General features: G+C 42.6%; 1 protein-coding gene across 1 annotated transcript; it reads left to right on the top strand.

The window, feature by feature from the left end:
* The first annotated feature begins 336 nt into the window (after positions 1-336).
* GPR132 (G protein-coupled receptor 132) lies at positions 337-18,789 on the top strand. The gene is made up of 2 exons (XM_026114325.2): positions 337-447; positions 14,661-18,789. The coding sequence occupies exon 2, from the start codon at positions 14,684-14,686 to the stop codon at positions 15,797-15,799; it is 1,116 nt and encodes a 371-aa protein (XP_025970110.2). The 5' UTR covers positions 337-447; positions 14,661-14,683; the 3' UTR covers positions 15,800-18,789.
* Positions 18,790-19,915: the final 1,126 nt, after the last annotated feature.

Below are 19,915 nucleotides of genomic sequence, written 5' to 3' on the forward strand. Positions count from 1 at the left end.
CCTACTAAATCCACATTTTCTTGTCTTGACCATTTTTTCCCCCTTTCTGATTATCCTCTACTTCAACTAACAGGTGAATAGTTTCTTCTGCCTCTCCTTACTCTTTTGGTGTATTTCCAGGGGCAGACCTTCCCACTGTGGTTAATATGGATATTCCTTGCTTAGGCTGTCTTTATACAATGACTTCTCAAGTAACGATAGGACTAAGATTTTCTAGACTGGGGTATTTCAGTCAGACTCCTATCTATAGCTGGGAGCCTAACTAAAAATGACAGACTTTGGGAACCTGATGAAGTCATCAGCGATCTACTTTCTTTCAACTCGCGACACTTATGACTGTACGCAGTATAGCTAGCAACTTCCTGAAGTCCCCACATAGCAGTCTGTGAGCACGGCACAAGTCAGGGCACCTGAGCGTCTCCTCTGCAAAAAACAGAGAAAAAAGAAGTAAGTGATTTCTGACTCTGAGACAAGTCATTCATTCTGTTTAGCAGAAGTATTTTGTTTTGTTCTGCTTACTGCTTCTCCATGCTGTACATCTGTGCTGCAGAAATGTCGACTCTGCTGATGTTTCGCTGTAGTCTAAAACTCCTTGTGAGAGACATACAGTGTTGCTGGGTCTGTCTTAATTAGAGCTCATTGCAGTTAATGGAGTCATTGCTACCTGTCTTCCTTCCTCCCTCTCCTATACAAAATATTTTCTTTCTTAAAAGCAATTGTAGTTCCAGTCAGGGATGGATGATAATTATGCCTGAAAGATTTTGGCAGGATCCAGGTTGGCAGTGAAGTTAGATTTAACCATTGCTGCAGAGAATGAGGCATGAATACAGAATTATGTTAGATACAAAAATGCCAGTTCCAGCAGTCAGCATTGATGGGCTTCCTTTGATAGACCATGAAGAAAATTCACATCCAGCCTTTCCTCTTGTCCTTACTGTGCTGGAAAAGCGCAAGCGGCATTTTATTGTGATGTTTACCTGCTGGTCTATAGCGATTGACTGGATACACAAGTAGTCTTATTTTTCTCTATCTGTTGTTCACAAAGTACTGCCTCTGGCACTGACCTCTAGCATTCAGACACGTTGAGACTGAGTTAGAATTTCTTTTGTTTTCACCAAATATTTTGGGAGTTGCCTTATTTGTCTGGGATGTCAAAAAACGCTGGGACCATGCTTAATGCTGATGTTGGTGAGCATGAGACTTTGCTTTTAAATGAAAGTTGATACTTCTTTCCATTCAGTGTAGCGGTTGTTTAGCACAGTAGCTGCAGCTTTAAGGTGACCACAAGTCTTGTGATAAAGTCACAGGTTGGTAAGAGCAATCACACCACACTGGTGAATGGGCAGAATGAATCAGTTTGTACTCCTTCCTTTGACAGTTTTAAGAAACCTAGTTTTGCTTTGAGAGATTCTGGGATCAGAGCGGATCTTTGCTATGCCAAATAAGATTTAACAAAGGGTAATCGTCCTACCTCCTCACTTGTGCCGAGCTGGGCTAGCCTACTGACTAATCAAACCAAATTCTGTTTCCTGGATTTAGTTTCTTGTGGGCTCTTCTTGGTTGTTTTCCTGCTTCTCCTTTGTTACCTCCCCCATTTGTTTGTGTATACTGCAGCAGAAGCTTATAGTAAAAGATTATAGCTACTGACTTCTCTTGAAATTTTAAAACAAAGTTTACGGTTCTGTCAAAGACCAAGGTGTATCTGGGTTTAGTTTTAATCTGCCCTTCCCATGATCCCATTTAGACAAGATGCTGCATGTTAACCAGCAGGTCCTCAGCTTCTAGTAACCTCATCTGAAAAAAATATCCCACATATTCTGCTCCTTAGCAGTAAGGCAAAGACGATTTTCCTCCAAGGATTTTTCCATACACGGGACACTAACATTCAAACAAGTACTCACAGTATGAACTGAGCACTCCCCCACTCTTGTAGAAATTTCTGCCTGAAACTGCAGACAGCTCTTTCAGGTTCAGCATTTCCCATGCTTCTGAGTGAGACATCGACTTTAGAGCCTCATCATGATCATGCAACTAGCACTGCTGTTAAAGCAGAAGTGTTTGAGCGCAGTGTTTCAACTATCTCTGGCTGCCCTGGCAAAACTCAGCACCACTTCTGAGCTGAAACGGAAATTTCACAGCTTTGTTCAGAACAGTTTTGCCCTCCCAGCAAGGTCCCTTTATTTTTGTATAGGAGGGGCTGCAAAAGTGTGTGTACATCAGTGGTTCTCAAACCAGAAGGAGCTGGGGAAGAGGAGAGCAGTATTGCTGCAGCTACAGAGAAGGTCATACCCAACAGGGATGCCACTGCTTATATGAACAGTTGGGATCCTAAGGCAACAGGAACATGGGTGGAGTGATGGTTGCAGTAACTGCTGTGCCAGACAACGTGATGGCAGGTTTCTATGGCTGCTCTCTGTGACTTAATGACTGTACATCTGGCATGAGCTGAGCACTGGTTCGGGGTTTGTCTGCCTTTTCTTGTTATTTAATACAATCCTGTTGTGTTCGCAGTGTGCATGGGGTGTAATCAGCTAAAGCAATGAGCAGCTCAGTGCCGAAACTAATAAATACTCCCCTGCTTCCACATGAGGTTATTTTCATCTCTTTTTAGCTCTTTTCTCTCCCTGCACTGACTCAGCTGACTGTCCACAAGCACTTTGATGTCTCCACACTGCTCCCGGCTCCAGGGGAGCTGTGCACATCTCATGCATGGAGCTAGCACAGATCTAGCGGGGTTGATCGGGTGGGACACCTTCTCATCCCTCTGCCATGTGTTTTGTCTCTTCAGTTGGGTGTGCCCCAACAAGTGAAAACCACACCTTTAAACTGAACCCTTTCAGGGCCAGCATATATGGGGAATACTATTTTCTCTTTGTCTTGCCTCATATGCTGGGCTTATTCCAGAGCGTTGGAGGAGGAGGTAGCCAAGGATCCCATCATACTTGCAGAAATCCCATCATCTTTGTAGCTGCTTTCTGTACAGAGCTGTCAGGCTTGACAGATTCTGGCTCTTACACTATCATTACTTAGATCTTTTCTGCCTTTGTGAGTCAAGGCTGTTTTTAAACCACAGCGTTTAGTGCAGAAACATACTAGCAGACACATCTAAGGTTCAGATCTGTCTAGTGCTGTTGGTGGTGCAGGGCATGTGACATGATTTGGTTGTCCAGGAATGAAGCCAGTAAACATTAAGGGTTCAGTACTGATTCTCAGAACTGGAAAGTGAAGTGGGTTATTTCACTACACAGGTGAGCAGTGTCTTACTGGAGGGGAAAGGTCCAAGAAAAGTGGGAAATTCAGAACAGGGTCTATCCGAAGCAATGTATGACTTTGATATCCCCAAAGAAGGACACTTCAGAGAATATCTGGTAGCTGGGATTTTGCATTAAAATCCTTCACTGTAGAGTCAAAGGGTCCTGGTCAAGAATGAGATGCTCATTGTGGTAGATGTATAAATGAGCAGCTGGAAGAGCTTGCAACTGAGGGTTTGGACAAGGCACAACAGAAGATTTAGCAGACAGGGGAGTAGCCTCAGACATGTCAGAGGCACACATAACTGCAAAGAGGAATCTTTGAGTGCCACAGTTTTTGCTGGTATAACCAAAGTCTTCAGGGGAAAAACCCTGCTGCTGGTATGTGAGCTCACTGTATAGGAAGTGACACAGTTGGCATACAAGAAAAACACTAGTTCTTCAATTAGTTGAGAGTGAATCACAGGATAAGAAGGAACAAAGAAAATGAGTTTCAGGGTAAATGGAAAAGGAGGAAATATTGATGTCTGAGTTCAGAGCACACACAACTACCATCTTTAACTGTTCCGTTAAAAATAGCATTGTTTCAAGAATAGAAGAAGCTGTGGTTTCCACAGCACTTTGCAGATCCCACCTGCTCAGAAACATTCACTTCAGGTTAAAAGAGAAAAATTTGGGGGGAAATTAGCTAGAATTCTCAGTGACAAGAAATATGTCGATGTGCCCAAGTCTGGTAGGCCATGAGATCATTTTGGGAGTCTTTTTGTTCTGTTTTGTGCCCTCAACACCTTTAGCACTGATGACACTGAGCAGCAGAACGCCCATCAGTGAAGCACTCACGTCAGAGTGATTCCCACGCAGAGGCACCACAGCGGTGCCAAGATCAGTGAGTACCCTGAGGCAGATTGCTAATCTGGGGTCACAAGGTCAAAGCTCCACACCATCTTTGCATTTTCTTATCACTGGCTGAGAGCAGTCATCCTATCTACGTTCATCCTTCTGAGTACTGCTATGCCATACTCTAACTTGGGGATTTCAGGAGGATGAAAGGGACAACCATATTCTAGAGATGTAGGAAAAGCCTGAAATCCCTGTGACTGTCACTATTGCAACGGAAGTGTCAGTGCAGAAAGGGAGGAAGCTTATGAATTTGTGAATTTGATCAACAGATGTGTTTGGTTATGAATAAATATTCTCTGCAAGTGTCACTGCCTGGTGGTACTGGATGCTTTTGTTCCCTGAGCCACATGCTCTGGCTTCTGTGGGAGCCTGAGCAACAGAAGAGATGCTAGTTACCATTTACAGATCTCCTGGGACAGTACTGGATTGAAAACCACTAACTGATCTGGGGCAAAGACAGAGAAAGCAGCAGTGGGATTGTGAAAGGCAAGAACAAACCATGGCAATGCACAGACCACATATGGGGAAATGGGGACAGGCAATGACAGGCTGGCAGGATGCCACCAAGGTCATTAATGGAGAAAAGAGCAGGGCTAAGTGGTGACAGACCAACAGCAGATAGGACCAAACTGTGGTTGGAAGTAATCCTTGGCCATTAATAAAAACAAATGAATACAGGTAAACAAACATAGCCATTGGCCAGCCAAAATCCACAGCTATCTTACCAGCAAACAAAGAAACTTACCACAAGGTAGGATAAATAGACGGCCACTAAAAACACACCCTCTGCCTGCCTCTGTTACAACATTGCTCTGTGTGGTAGCAATCGATACACCTCCTCCTTCAGGGTCCAAGGGGCCCATGGCCTCTGTGGATCCAGGAGCAAAGAGTTATGGGGCACCAAGTAAGGGCTATCTGCATGACTATGCCATTCCCCTGCCGATCTCCCTGCCTGACTGCGATATGATGGGATTGAATGTTTACATCTCTGGACATGATGCAATCCAGCTCTTCATGGCAGGGACAAGTCTCTCTCTTGGCTGCAGGATAGCTGTGGTTGTCCTTTGCTTTCTCGTTCACAGACTTAAGGCCTTTTACTCAGGGACTTGATCCTGAGTAAAACGGATTTTTAAAAGATGTCATTCAAGTAACAGGAGCCTTATTTAAATCCCCTCCACTGCCAAGACTATCAATTAGAGCTGTGACAACTTTAAGGAGGTATCAGCACGAATGCCCGCTGGTTTCATGTCTGGGGGAGAAGAGGGCGTGAATGAGTAGCACAAAACTTGCCAGTCTCGGGGCTGTTCCTCAGCTGTTGACTTTCACTACGTCTGCTCCAAAACCTATTCGTTCCTCAACCGTTTGACGTGATGGGCTTTATAGTTTAGTCTCCAATTCATGACATCATTTCTGGGGTTCCTGATAGCTTATGAAGTAATTCCTCTGACTGCAGCACATTTTCTCAACAACCTCATAGATGCCAGGAAATAAATCTGCTCCAAAACAGTAGTTCTCTGATGTGCTCACAGCTCAAGAAGGACTGTGAAATGTTGCCAGTTTCAAAAGTCCCCAAATCATGAGTCGTGGCCTCAGAATCATGAGAAGAGGGGAAAAAGTCCACTGGTATGCAAGATTTTGGGATCTATTTTTCTTCTGTGCAGTTCCCCTATCTACTCACCTGCCACCCCATATGACACGTACTCAGTTTTGCCTACTTTCACAGGTGTTGAGTAAGGTGGGTTTAGACTCTCTAGCAAAAGCTTTAATTCACACATTTCTCTCATCTACCTGGAAATTCTTTTTTATTCCCCTGAAGTCCCTCACCAAAGTTAGTATAACATGATACTCACACGCCAAATTTATAGAAGGATCATCACTTTAAACCACGTCCTTAGTCAAATTTGAATTATGTGACATTTCACCTCATTGTCACCACAGCTGCTTATTTTAGCAAAATAGTAAGTTTAGTGGTATACTAGGGGGAGAGTGGATGTGTGATGATTTTTAAACACCCACACACACGTATTTAAAACCTCTAGTTGCTGATAGTTCACATCTATGAACAGTGGGGTATCACCAGATAAATCAAACACCTTTCTCTCATCCGGAATGATGGCAGATGATGAATATTTTCTCTCTTCTGACAAATATATTCTTTTTTTACCATTGCTTACATTGGCAGTATAGAGTTATATAGTAAGGCCACATAACTAATCCCATGTTCCCACTGCTTCCTCACAGCAGCTATTTGCTGTTCCTGGCAGTGGCCTACAGATGCTCCATAGCTTCTTTTAACCAGCATTAGTCAACAGAGAGATTATCTGCTTTCACCACAGTGCTCTTTGTCTGGTGTCTTACAGTTGAAGATTAGTGTCAGCACTGAGGGATGAATGTTTACTTCCATGAAAAACGCACTTGAACTTCAGATGACTACACTTCATGATCAAAACATAGCATATGTCATACTTGGTACAGCAGCAGGCTGCTTAGTGGGCTTTCTTCTTTCTTAAGAGTCTTCTCCATGGTCACAATAGCCAGGTAGTACCCAGAAGAGGGTAAAACTCAAAAAGGAATCTAGAAAATACATGAAACCTGCCAGTTTCATCCTTCAGGAATTATTTGGAGTTTCTTTTCTGACTAGGCATTAAATCTGCTTCATACACAGTTTTTATTTGATTCTGGATTCAAATCTCACCAGTGGTTTCCTCCTGATCAAGCTAGGATGGAGACAGACTTTTTAAGATGGATTTGTGTTCAGGCTGGATTCCCAGTATTGTCCTGTAGCTTTAAGACACACTTTTTTCTCTACAGGATGTTTGACCTATACAGTTTCAAATCCCACCACCTTGTATATATGAGTAAAAATGGTCAGTCTTTTGGGTGTCTGAGTGCAGCCATTGCTGCTTTCCCTTTACGTGATGAGATTTGCTGGAAGGTATGACTTTATCTACTAATTTCTTTTTTGCTCATGAAAAAAAAACCCAAAACCAGTTCACTGACACTCTGGGCTAGTAAGTCATTATTCTATTTTCATCCACGAAGATACCACGAACACGATTCTTACTTTCAAGAATACTGGAGCAAATAATCCACAGCAAATTCTTACTTTCTGTTAAAGTAATGGAAAACACAAAAGCCAGTGGCTGAAAAGTTTACAGATCGGTAATGTAGGTTCTGCATGAGAAAGAGAAGCCCAGGTTTCGAATGAGATTGATATCGCTGGTGATGAGTATCATGGGTAGCACATCTGTCATATTTAAGAATTGATGACTTACGATACTAGATTTGAGTGGTCAGGCAGACATCATGTCAGTAATCTTGTCTCAAATAGTTACAGTACCAGATGCTACTGAGGGAAGCAAATGAAACCCCACAGGAGAAACTCAGGCCCTCCTTTGTTAAAGGTTGGCTTAAGCTTTAACACATGGAGGTTGATATCCTTTTCAAATATTGGGGGTGGGAGGAAAGTAAGGAGAGTTGTTTTGGTTTTATCTTAATCATTACCAATGTCACTAGGTTTTTAAAATTATTCTTAATATCCACACAAGCACCCCAATTCTCAGCTGTAACAATAATCCTTGGCACAGAAGGATGCTTAGAAATGAAAAATAACTAAATCATAAGGTGATCTGCTGATCTAATTGTACTCATGCTATGGATTTCATTTTGTTCCTTTTCTCTTCTGCCTTCTACATTTCAGGTGAATTAATCCAAAGATTCTCAAATGATGTTTTGTTTCACTGCTGTCCTTTTTTCTACTTCTCTCTCTCTTCCCTGCAACTGCATCTGCAATTTTCTGTTTTACCTTCCCTAGCAGGAGTTGTTTTATCACTCCAAACTTCTATGTTGGAAATTGAAACTGTTTTATATGAGTAGCCAGTAGACAACAGACAACAGCAAAATAAAGCCTTCTGCTTTCCCCCTTGTATTCACTTCCCTCTTTACATCTCTGTGTTAGCAAAACCACTTGAGACTCTGAAAAAAGATCAGATACACCAATACAAATGCCAAACGCACAACTGGCCTGAGTGAGCAGCATCAGGCCTCCATGAAGCCAGAAAAGTTTGTACCTCCCAAGATCCTTTTCTGCTTCATTCCAGACTCCAGTGAAGATCTTTAAAGCTGAAGCATTAAGCTGTAAGATGACAGGCTCTCAAAGGCCCACATTTCAGGCTTAGTAATTAAGTTTTCAAGATAACAGCAAGGAAAAGAGTGATGTGGTTGCTGTCTCTCTGCCACGTAACTCAAGAAGCCAGAAGCACTGTTTACCTAACGTGCTTTGCTTCGGATTTACAGCATACACAAAGAAGGCTCCTGGTCCCAGCAGAGTAACTCCGGTGCAGAGGCCCCTAATTAACCAATAGAGATTGGGGGTGCCTCTGAAGAGGGATGGAGGGTGCAGTTCACATTATGGCTAAGCTGCTGTCAGTACAGTCCCTCCCTGCATCTGACTCTGGTTGCTCTGCCTTTAGCCATGTGCTACTAATTCCCTTGTGCCAGCTTGGGTGCTGCTTTGACCCTAGTGAGCCAATTCAGAAATGTGAATGTGAAGAAAACTAACACAGATGAAAAAAAAAAGGACGAGTTTTCTGCTAGCCCACCGCCCTGCCTGTGTTCACTGCAGGGTCAGGCAAGGCACTGACCAGGGACGAGGCAGAGGGAAACAAACTTAGATTGACGTGGCTGTGCTGTGAAACCACATCTTCAGAGCATCCCAGACACATGGCCTCATCTCTCACAAGTTGTGTAGGACACCTTTAGAGATGCTCCGTCATGCTGAAAAGAGATGACCGTCACACAGGCTCTCCTGCACAACAGAGCAATGCTTTGGCCCCTGCCTATGAGATGGGAAATCTGGAGAATACCAGTTTGGTGTTTGAATTCAAATCTTCTGCTTTTAGGAAAGCCTGAGAAAGAGCAACTTTCCATTCCTACTGCTAAATCTGGGCGACCTGCCACAGGGAATGCAAGGTGCATTGAATCAAAGAGAAAGCGAGGAAAGGGCAGGCTTTCTCAAGCTGGCTTCATGGCTTCGCTTTACGGGTCTGCAGCAAGGCACTTGTGCTGCTTTCTCGCCTTACCTTGATACTGTGGGATTTCACATCTATCTAAAAGTGTGAACATAACAGCATCAGAGAGGCTACCAGAGGTCTACCTAGCCCAATATCGTGGGTATAACCTTGGCCAAAAGCAGGTACCTGGGGAAGAATATAAGTACAGAGCAGGCATGCAGCAAATCTTCCTTGGTGGATTGTCCCATCTTTCAGTCATTTGTGCTCAGGCGCTTCCTTCGTCAGAAGTGGTGTCTTTTTCCTGTCAACACACTATGAAGATGAGATATTTTATGAGTCTTAAAGCAAGGTGAGAAACATGCACGTGCTGAAGTTGTCTGAGTCATGCTCAGTGAGTTTCAGGGAACAAGCAGCCCCAGAGTGCTCCTTAGTACAACTTGAACTACTGAGGCAAAACACAGACAGGATCTGATGTAACACCTAGCAACAGCTGATGATCCCTGGCAGAACACGATCTGCCACAGAAAGGTGAAAACAGCTGCTTCAGAGTAGCTCTGCTCAGCTGGAAGACACAGGTCAGCTAAGAAATGTAGTACATTGAAACAGCTAGTCTCTTCTGAGGGTATTCTTGGATCTCTCTCATCCTTGTACTATCTTGGCATCACAGCTAAATTTGACCCTTACAAATGATTGAAAATTGCTGGATTTGATAAATCTCTTATATTCTGCTGTTCCCACTAATGTTTCTATCATAAAAATTGCTCACTACAAATAATAGCAGAAAGTGAACCCCAAAACAGTGTATATTCTCTTGTCTGTGTTATTTTTTATTTAAGTGAATATCTGAGATGTAGGTTAGCTGCTCCACTCATACACAAGTGTGGGACAGTGACAAGATGCTCACAGGTAATCAGCTGCCTCTTTAGATATAGCCGTACAGTTATCAGTGCTGCACTGCAGAGATGTGAGGATACAGCCATCACAGCCCAATCACCACAGAAGAAAGGACTGGGAAGCTTCTGAGATGAGCCGAGGTACCAAAATAGCAAACTCTAAAGGGCTGACAAGAGGATAAAAATGTGTATTCAATTGCAGAGAGGCAGTATTAGAGGCTGAATTTTCAGAAACTGCCTGTTGGCTGCTGCTCTTCTGATCTTAACTTTGAGAAACAACAGAAAACCTCTTTCCAGGCTTGGAGAGCAGAGAGAGACTAATGAGGCTCAGAATTGAGGCTAGATGCTCTGGTCAGGGCCAGAAGACTGCTCTGCACAAGGCAGAGAGCCAGGAGAAAGGGATGCAGGGAATCAGATGGATGACCTCTCCTTCCTTCCTGATACGAGGCTGAGATAATAGGGTGTTGCTGTGAGGAAGGACCTAGGCTCCTGAACTGACAGGCCAGACCTCTAGCAGAGGCATTTACCACATGTTTTTTTCTTTACAAGTGTAATTTCATGCCTATGACATCTCCTTGTCAGTCGAGGCTTTCTGCTTGGCAGCTGACAGTCATTTAAGACTGAAGGTCTTCTCAGCTTAGTCTTAGCCCTATGGCTTAGACAATATGCAGACAGGAAAAAGAAAAAGAAAAAGAAAAAGAAAAAGAAAAAGAAAAAGAAAAAGAAAAAGAAAAAGAAAAAGAAAAAGAAAAAGAAAAAGAAAAAGAAAAAGAAAAAGAAAAAGAAAAAGAAAGCATGGCCTGTGCAAGCAGCTTAAATAAAAGATCACACACGGCTCCTTCCTGAGGCTCACTGACAGGTGCTAAACACAAGAAAGAGACATAATCTGGAAGCAGGGCCTTGCTGATGCTGATGAGGAGGCTATTCCTCCTGCAAGACAAGCTGCTTCTGCGACCAGTGAGGAACAGTGATTTGGGGCAGCTCTACCCTCCCCTTTCTCCAGGCTGCCCTGGTGTTCCTTGCCCACACCGCCCCTTTCTGCTGAATGTCAGCGTTACCTTTGGCACCACACTCCGTCCACACCGCCAAGTGACATACCAGCAGGAAAGGTTAAGAGGCAGTCGCAACATCCCTGGCCCTTGCAATACCCCTTGCTGCCCCCCTAGGGCTGCCCCTGAGATGAGAAGCAAGAGAGCAAGGCCATGAGGGCTTGATGCAGGGGGACGGGGCTCCCAGCTTCTCCCTAGCCCCCTCCCCAGTGCCCACAGACCTTCCTCATGAACTGTGCAGTGCGGAGAGGAAGCGGCAGGCTCAGCGCTGTGGCTGTGCATGGGGGAGGAGGCACAGAAACAGGAGAGAGGCAGTGCTGCCAGGTGAATTAGGCTCCACACTTCTCCTTCTCTCCCTTTCCCTCCCTTCGTGCACACAGACACACAAACATGTTTTCCCCACTGTCATGGGGAAAACAGGAGGAGGCCAAAGACCCAACAAGTCTAGAAAGAGGGGCCTGGAGAAAGTGAGGAGCAGAGTGGGATGAGAGGAGGCAAAGGTAGGAGGCAAGAGAAAGAAACATTGGGAACCATGTTTCTACAGAATAACTTGTCTACCACTTCCTTCCTGCTTTGCACCATTGCCGATTGCTTGCTGATGTTACAGGTACCTTTGGGGGAAGTATGCCTTCGCACAATGAGCAGCAAGCAACAGACGTAGGCAGTAAAACAAGGAGAATATTCAAACAAGCATCGGGTCAAGAAACCTATGCAAAGCCTGGGGGAGGGGAAGAGAACAGACGTTCAACCACTCTTAAAGATTTTTTGTGCTAAGGCGCTTAGCATAGACGGTTGCTGAGTAACTGAGACAGCTTGCAACTGCGCAGCAGCCCCGTCTCGGCTGTCGCTGTCTCCCTTGCTTATTATTCACCTGCTGTGCCTCTTCTCAGAAATGGTGGTCTCCAAGACAGCTTTCTATTATGCAGGTGTACAATGACTTTCAAGTCTGTCAAACACATCTAAGTTGAGGACACGACCTCATATGTCACATGCCAGATGAGGGATCTGGCCACAGAATCTCTGCTAATGCAGAAATCAAACAGGGTTTTTTATCCCCTCTCCACACCTGTTTGGTAGCTGGCTGGGAGCAGGCCTCACCTCCTTCACCATGTGTGGCAGACTCCCAGAGGCAGCTGAAACTAATATTGCTACCATCCCTTATTGCAACCATCATTTTTTGAAGTTAACACCAGCTATAAGTATGCTTGCATTAGGAGGAAAGAAAGGAAGTAACTTTATATCTTCTCACGCAAAAAACCTTACACGAGCCCTGTTCCATACATAGCAGAGGGGATCCTCTTGTTCAGTCCTTTTAATACGGGACATTTAAAACTAAAGGAAACTTCAAATCCCCCTTGAGAAGATCTGAACAAATACGTTGGACACCAGACAGTCCTATTCGCAGACAAGGGAAGATGTGGCCCATTAGCACTTGGCAGGAACGGGATACTTTGACCTGAGAAAAGCAGCAACCACTGTCTGCTAAACTTCGTCAACATGTCAGCACGCGAGTGAAGCATGGTTTGCCGCAGAGGGAAGTGGAAGGTCGTCACAGAGCACAGTCGTACCCTCCGGTGTGCTCCTTCCACACAAGCAGGACTTTTTCAGTTCCTCTGTCTACAGAGGCCTCATTCCAAGTCTTCATCCTGAGGAACAGCTTACTCTGCTGCTGGTGCCAAGGACAGCAGGTACCGCACAGGATGACCTTTCGGTCCGCCTGTGCTTCATCTGCCCGCTTGTCAGGACTGGAAACTTATCTACACTCAGAAGCTGCTGTCACTGAGCAGACTCTGACTGTGTTGGGCTGCTTGCTGTAAACAAACATGTCTCATCAAGCTCCAGGAAAATGTCTTGCTATTTATGGCTGCGGCTAGCACTTCGCTGCTGTGAGGGTCTCACCGCCTAAGTCTGTGTCTACATTCTCATACTGTTCTCATTACGTGGTAACGAAGCTGGGTCAGAGCACCTGACTGCCTTTCAAGCTCTAGGGACCATGCACAGCAGGTGCCCTGTTTGGTGTTCAGGGTGAAACTGCTTATGCAGCTCTTGCAGACACAGAGGGAAAGGAACAGCCCAACTGGCTTGTCCACCCTCCCGGAGAGACATGAGAGAATCCAGGTCTCCGCTGCACTGGGATCAGCCTGCTTCACCTTGGTCTGCTTGGGACTGGCCCCAACAAACAACAAATAAACGTTCAGATGATGCCAAAGCTACCTTCCTCCCTGCATGAACACAGTGTTAAAGAAATTGCTCATCTACAACATGGACTAGCCAGGCTCTCCGGCCCTCCTCTGTCTGAAGGGACTCAAACTCTCTCAAAACAATTCCTCCTTGCAGAGTTATCTGACTACTCCCTGGAGCAGGTATCCACCTCACAGGAGAAAGCCCAAAAGATCAGGCTAGACAAGGCCTCTTTTTATTAAGGGCTTTACAGAGAGGACACCTTCACCTCACTAATACAGCAAAGTAGAATTATTAAGGGCACACACCACAGTTATGGCCCACCCACCTCCAGACTCCTCTCTTCACATGGAAGAGATTTCTGTGTGGAAATCATTACGTGACTTTGCTAGAAATTCTTCTCCTAACGCTACTTAACACTAACCAAATGCCGAGTCTGCTCTTGTGTATAGTAGTCTTGGAAAGATGGACTTCTTTGTAATCACTCCTCTTAAGAGAGCTTTAATTTTCTTCACTTCCATTTCTTAAATTCTTATAGTCTTATTCATAAATTCTTATTCTTATATATTATATTCTTATTCTTTCTTATGCTTACATTCTTATTCTTAAATTCTTATATTCTTCTTTTCAGTCTTGTTTACTTCCTCTCACTACCCTTATTTCCTGTTGTTTCCCAGAGGTATCAAACAAATGTGATAGGCAGTTTGGCTGACTTACTACATTGAGTGTTATACAGCGCTACAGGTTTATATTCTTCAGCTGCAGTTACTTGGGGGGGAGTGAACTATCTAAGTCTGAACCACGATGTTGTATTACAGTGTAAAAGTACATATCAGTGGCCAGATTCTGACTCCCATATGCTGGGGAAGTGTAGTCTATGACGCCATAACTACCTCCACCCACGTGAGATGATTCCCCCATCTGACCATAAATGATAGCTTCTTTCAGAAGTCTGCCTCTGAAATCTCTATCGTCTGCATTTTTTGCTACTTTTTTTCTTTTTTTAATGATGATGCCCTCAGTTTCCCCCAGAGTGACTTTAGTAATTGATCAGCAGCTCTGCGTTATTTATGAGGCAGCCTGGGTTAGGGACTGCCCCCAACACCCTGTTGTAGTCAATAGGCATGCTGTAGTCAAGAAATTCCTTGCAAAGAAAGGCACTCTTTCCTGGAAGCAAATCAGAACTGGCTTCTAGGAACACTACAAAAGACCAGCAGGTCTTGGAAAACTTGCCTGTCTTAGATGCTTCCCCAAGACAAGCATCCCATTTGTTTTCCTGCCATGCCCTGTTGCCACCTGTGCGACCATAATCTTTATTGACACATTTTTAAGTGATGTAAATGCTAACTTCCTATCTTGTCCTTTGATACTCAGGAAACACCAGTCAGAAAAAAATCATGGGAGATTCTGTGGCCTGTGGCATCATGATGAAGAATATCTCCATTTGCCCAGAAATGCCCTACAAAGACAGCAAGACGCTTCTGGTTACTGTTTACAGCATTGTTTTTGCCATAGGACTTCCAGCAAATTGCTTAACTTCCGTGCTTACGTTTGTACAAATCCAAAGGAATAAAGTAATAGCCATCTACATTTTCAGTTTATCATTGTGTGAACTGATGTATTTGAGTACCTTGCCTCTCTGGATTATCTATGTTCAAGATGAGCATCACTGGAAAATGGGCCTAAGTGCTTGCAGAGTTACAGGATTCATCTTTTTCTGCAACATATACATCAGCATTCTGCTCTTGTGCTGCATTTCTGTGGATCGTTATGTGGCATTGGTATATGCTTTGGAATCAAGGGGGAAAAGGGGACAGAGAAAAGCAATCCTAATAGTATGTTTTCTCTTTGCTATGGTTGCAATAATCCACAGTCCCGTATTTTCTATGGAAGATAATCCACCGGATGTGAATAACATGACCTGCTTTGAAACTTTCCCCCTTGACACAAAATTGGCTTCTTTCAACTTTGCCAGATTCCTATTTGGATTTGCCATACCTTTCACAATCCTCATTTTCACAAACTACAAGATTTTTCAAAGTACAAAAACAAGCACCAGCTTGAGCTGTCGCCAAAAAGCCAAAGTGAAGTATCTGGCTATTGCCATTATTGTCATTTTCCTGATCTGCTTTGCTCCCTACCATGTGGTACTCGTAATAAGATCCATCTACTTTATGTTGCATCAAAGTTGTTCATGTCCATTTGAAAGAGATATATATTCAGTTTTTACTGTATTTTTGTGTTTATCCACTGCAAACAGCATTGCTGATCCAATCATCTATGTGCTGGTTAGTGAAAACGTCAGAAAAGATTTTTACAGGAATGTGAGAAGATGGAGGTTGAACTCATCCAGGCTGAATTCATCTATTAATCACAGGACTGAGAGCGGCAAATTGAAAATGGAAAAAGAATCACAGGAAGGAGTACTGAGAGAAGAAAACAAAAAAGTACCAAATTCATCCCACATTCAGAAGACCTGTGATAGTGGCAAAGACCAAGCAGATGGTAGCTAGCGGCCTGCTGGCAACGAATAAGAAGTTCCCAAGATCAGCTGCAGGCTGCATAATGCAACATGCTATTCACATGATGATATCCTTCGGGAATTTTGTCAGAGTGCAAGAGCCAGCAACTCCTTGAGGACTCTACAGAAGGGATACTTCTAATGTTTTCACTAGAAGAGATTTCCGTTTGTCTCCTATTAGAAAATTTGCCCACCAGTATCATCAGTACAAACCTTGCTTTGCTGAGGACATATTCAAAAAAACTGTCATTTACTTTGAGTCAAACTGAAGTCTTAAAAGCTTATTTTTTGGACCAGCCCTTTTCCTAACACAAATTCAAAATCAGTTTTATTTTCTGAGGTGGAAAGAAAGATCTCTACTGAGAAAAATAGTGTAGGGCCTATTCTTCTTGTTTAAATCATTAATTAATTAGGAGGTACATTTTCAGATCCTCATACATGCACTCTGTTGTTGCATTTGTGGTTAAACAGTGGAAAATATTAAAAATGAGGAAGTCTTTCAACAAGAGCCTTGAAAATGTTCTTAATATTTCAGTACACAGTTTAATCTACCTTGCACATTCTGGGGCAAGTAGAGAGGAAAACAGTGGCCTGAGAAGCACATACAAACAGTACTTCTACTGTGTTATCCAAGATCTTATACGGTCCTGAAATTCTTGAAAATGTACATTTCTAACGTTTGATATTTTACAATTGGTAGATTTTACTTGTTCTGCAGTTAAATATGGAATGCACTGGAGTATTTAGAACATTCATAAATTTCCAAGTGGAATCAGGGACTATTTTTATGTCATCTCCAAATGTTTGTTGAACTTGTGTTTCACTTCCGATTAAGATAATACTTCAATGTTGGTATTGATCCAGATTTTAGTGTGTAGGAATCTATACAAGAGTTCAGTGCCTTATTGACAAGGAAGTGGAGCAGCATGGAGAATACACTACCTTCTCCTCAGATGGGAGCTCCTTGGGACATGCTGGTGTTGCATAAATGAGATTATGCTGGGCAGATTTCATTGTTCCTGCCTCCACTGTAGCTGTGAATAAATTAATGATGATAATACCCTGGGCCTTCAAAGCAGAAATTAAAAAAAAAAAAAAGAATCATGCAAATCTGCCTCCTGCCAAGATTTATCTAAACATCTTCTTCATATTTTTGTATGACCAAAATAAAGCAGACAAAGCACATGAACTAATTGGATGTTTATTTGAATATGAGTCTCTAAAGTGTTCATATCTCTGTTTTATGTGTAATGTATTTTAGTGACTTTTTAAAATTGTCATTAATGTCCACATTTCTGAATTGAACCAATATTAGCTAACATTAATGTAAAGGTTTGTTAATATTTTACAATTGTTATAGATATTTATGTATACTATGCTTGATTCTTTCACACTTTCGGAAAAAAGGCATTGTGCCAGAATGGCTTTTCCTCAAGTTATTTAATTTATGACATATTTAATTTTTGTATTATTTAATATGTTCTCTAGCATCTATTCATGAAATTCTTGTGTCCTTAAAACACAATAATAATGTAGTTAACACAATACTGAATGGAATAGGAGATTGTTTCTTGGAGAAATGTGAAATTCTGCTGTGATGCTAATTAACAAACCATGTTTTTCCTATTTTCATACGGATCCCAGAGATCAAATCCTCCAAAATATTAAGGAGAGACCTGTAAAGTGCTGAATGTAACTTCTGCTGAAAATCAAACTTTCCATTACTAAAAAGCTCAGCAGCAGGCATTGCTCGGAATAACCCCAGTCAGCCAGAGCACTGTTGAGTCATCTCTGAAGACACTTATGCAAACTGCCCCAACCTCAGGATATTCATAGTCTAAATGTAAGGCTCTGATGAATAATAGCAGTGAAATTAGAAGAAACCAAGGAGACATCAACTTCTAAACTGAATTAAACGGATGCAAATTGGATACTCACCCTGATGAATGTAGAAACCTCTCTCCTTTTTCTCTGATAAAAAGTTAGTGTATTTATAGCAATGGAGCCTAGTGTCATAAATGCAGGGGACAGGGATTAGCAGGGTCTAATGCAACATGTGTAATTCTTCTGCCTTGCCTAATTTACTTGCCATATCACATTACTATATAGTTTTGCATCTTTTCTTAAGGAAAATCCTTGGAGCTTCTTTGTTCAGGACACTGAAATAAAATCCTTAGAGATGACAAAGCCCTGTGCAACCTGATCTAACTTTAAAGGTGACCTAGATGATTTCCATAGGTCCCTTCCAACTTAAATTATTCTATGACAAAATACTGAAGGGATTGCAGGGGGCACATATCATGCAAGGTATCCTCATGAGGAAATTGCAAATCCCGACTTCTTTGGATAAACGGAAAAGCAGTGTTTTACATTTGAGTGAGGACACCGAGAAATGCTATTTCCACATTGTTAAAATATCCCATCTGATAAGCCAGCTGATCTCATGCAATAAATTGAAGCATGTGATCTCACTGTTTGTCAAGTATCTGACTATGCCATACAGACAAATGAAGGAGCTCAACACTGGGACACTTTCTGCAGACACAGCAAGGACACTGCTCAGGTCAGAGCAGATCGAAAGATGGATTGATTGTGTAGACCTTTCCATCATTTCCTACTGCAAGGAAATTACCCACAAGCCTGCAAGGACTGTTTCAGCCTGTAAAGATTCATCTACTACATCAAGTCTTCAGTTCTCAACCCAGCTATCTGGATCTGTCCCTTGTAAACTTCCAGCTTTCTCAACTCAGCTTAAGCTGTAAGATGCCCTGGAGAGAGTACAGGACCAAACTTACGCAGTGCTTGCTAATTTGATCACCATGTCTCTACACATAAGGCTCAAAGTGAGTAAGTAGCTCACCAATGCAACCGGGGCCAGATTCTGAAGCCTCACTCCATTTTTCCTCAGCATTTACTCAGGTAGAACTCCTATAAGTTGGTTGAATGAAGACTGGGGTATTTAATAAATAAATTATGATTTTATTTTTACATGTGGCTCAGACATTCATAAGGTACATGGGAGATAAGTGGATTGCTGATTATTTTGCATTTGTCAGTGAAGCATAAAGTGAATCATTTCTGGCTACCAACTAGAGCTGGCCAAACTAGTTTTTGCAAACAATATACTTGATTTGTTTACTTATTCATCAATTTTAAGTTATTTCTAAACATTTTTAAATTCACTGCTTGTGGTAACTCCCTTATGAACTTCCATTCCTAAGAAATGCCTTCATATTCAGTATTAAATTTTGCATTTAGGCGGTAGTTTTATTTCCTCTATGAAACAGGTAAATGCTAGCAAGAATGAGCTCGGACTCTCTGAGAGTGACAAAGTTTCATCTGCAGTTGGTGATCTTGTAACAGCTCTCACTCGGCGCCTGGTAACATGTACAACACAGTGTTGAATTTCTGTTCAGTAGTGAATGATGAAACCTAATGCAGAACAAAGGTTTCAAAAATGTCCATAATACAGTTGCTTTTCTTCATGACCATGTTACCTTTCCTGTCTTCCTACAGGTCACGCTATGGAATAGGTCTTTTAGGACACATCCTTTACACAGTGAAATGAAGGCATAGTTACCTAATAGACTGGAATACTTGTCCTATTTCCAAACTAGTACAAAACCCAGGGCAGCAAAGCCACACTGTGCTAAGGAGGTGGGGGTCTCTCAGAGGGATGCAATCATTTTTTTGAACCTCTTGGTGTGCAGGGTATGCATGCAGGTAGCAGCATTCTCAAAGCTGGATCTCCCAGCATGTCCTCTACAACTAGTGTCTAGAGGTAAGGATGTCAAAACTATGAGTCCTTCTCATCTCTTCTGGCCCCTTTCGGTGTGATTTGCATCCTGGTGCACTCCCATTCTTTCCCCTGCACAATTCACCTTTGCATAGGAGAGGGAAGCTCCATATATTCCATTCATACCTGGGATTCAATACGGATCCATGACACACAATTTTCAAGCGAAACTAATGTCAACCATGAAGAGAGAAAATTGCTACCCCAAATTAGACTAATAGTAATATCCTGGCAATAGATTTTAGCTGCTGCCATCACAAGCAATTGGTGTGAAAAAGTAGGACTCTAAACTCATTATGTCTCATCATCGTA

This window comes from Dromaius novaehollandiae, chromosome 5 (assembly GCF_036370855.1).
Source record: "Dromaius novaehollandiae isolate bDroNov1 chromosome 5, bDroNov1.hap1, whole genome shotgun sequence".
NCBI classification, from domain to species: Eukaryota; Metazoa; Chordata; class Aves; order Casuariiformes; family Dromaiidae; genus Dromaius; species Dromaius novaehollandiae.

Coding starts and splice junctions, on each gene's coding strand:
- GPR132 (XM_026114325.2), top strand. CDS start 14,684: ATGGGAGATTCTGTGGCCTGTGGCATCATGATGAAGAATATCTCCATT.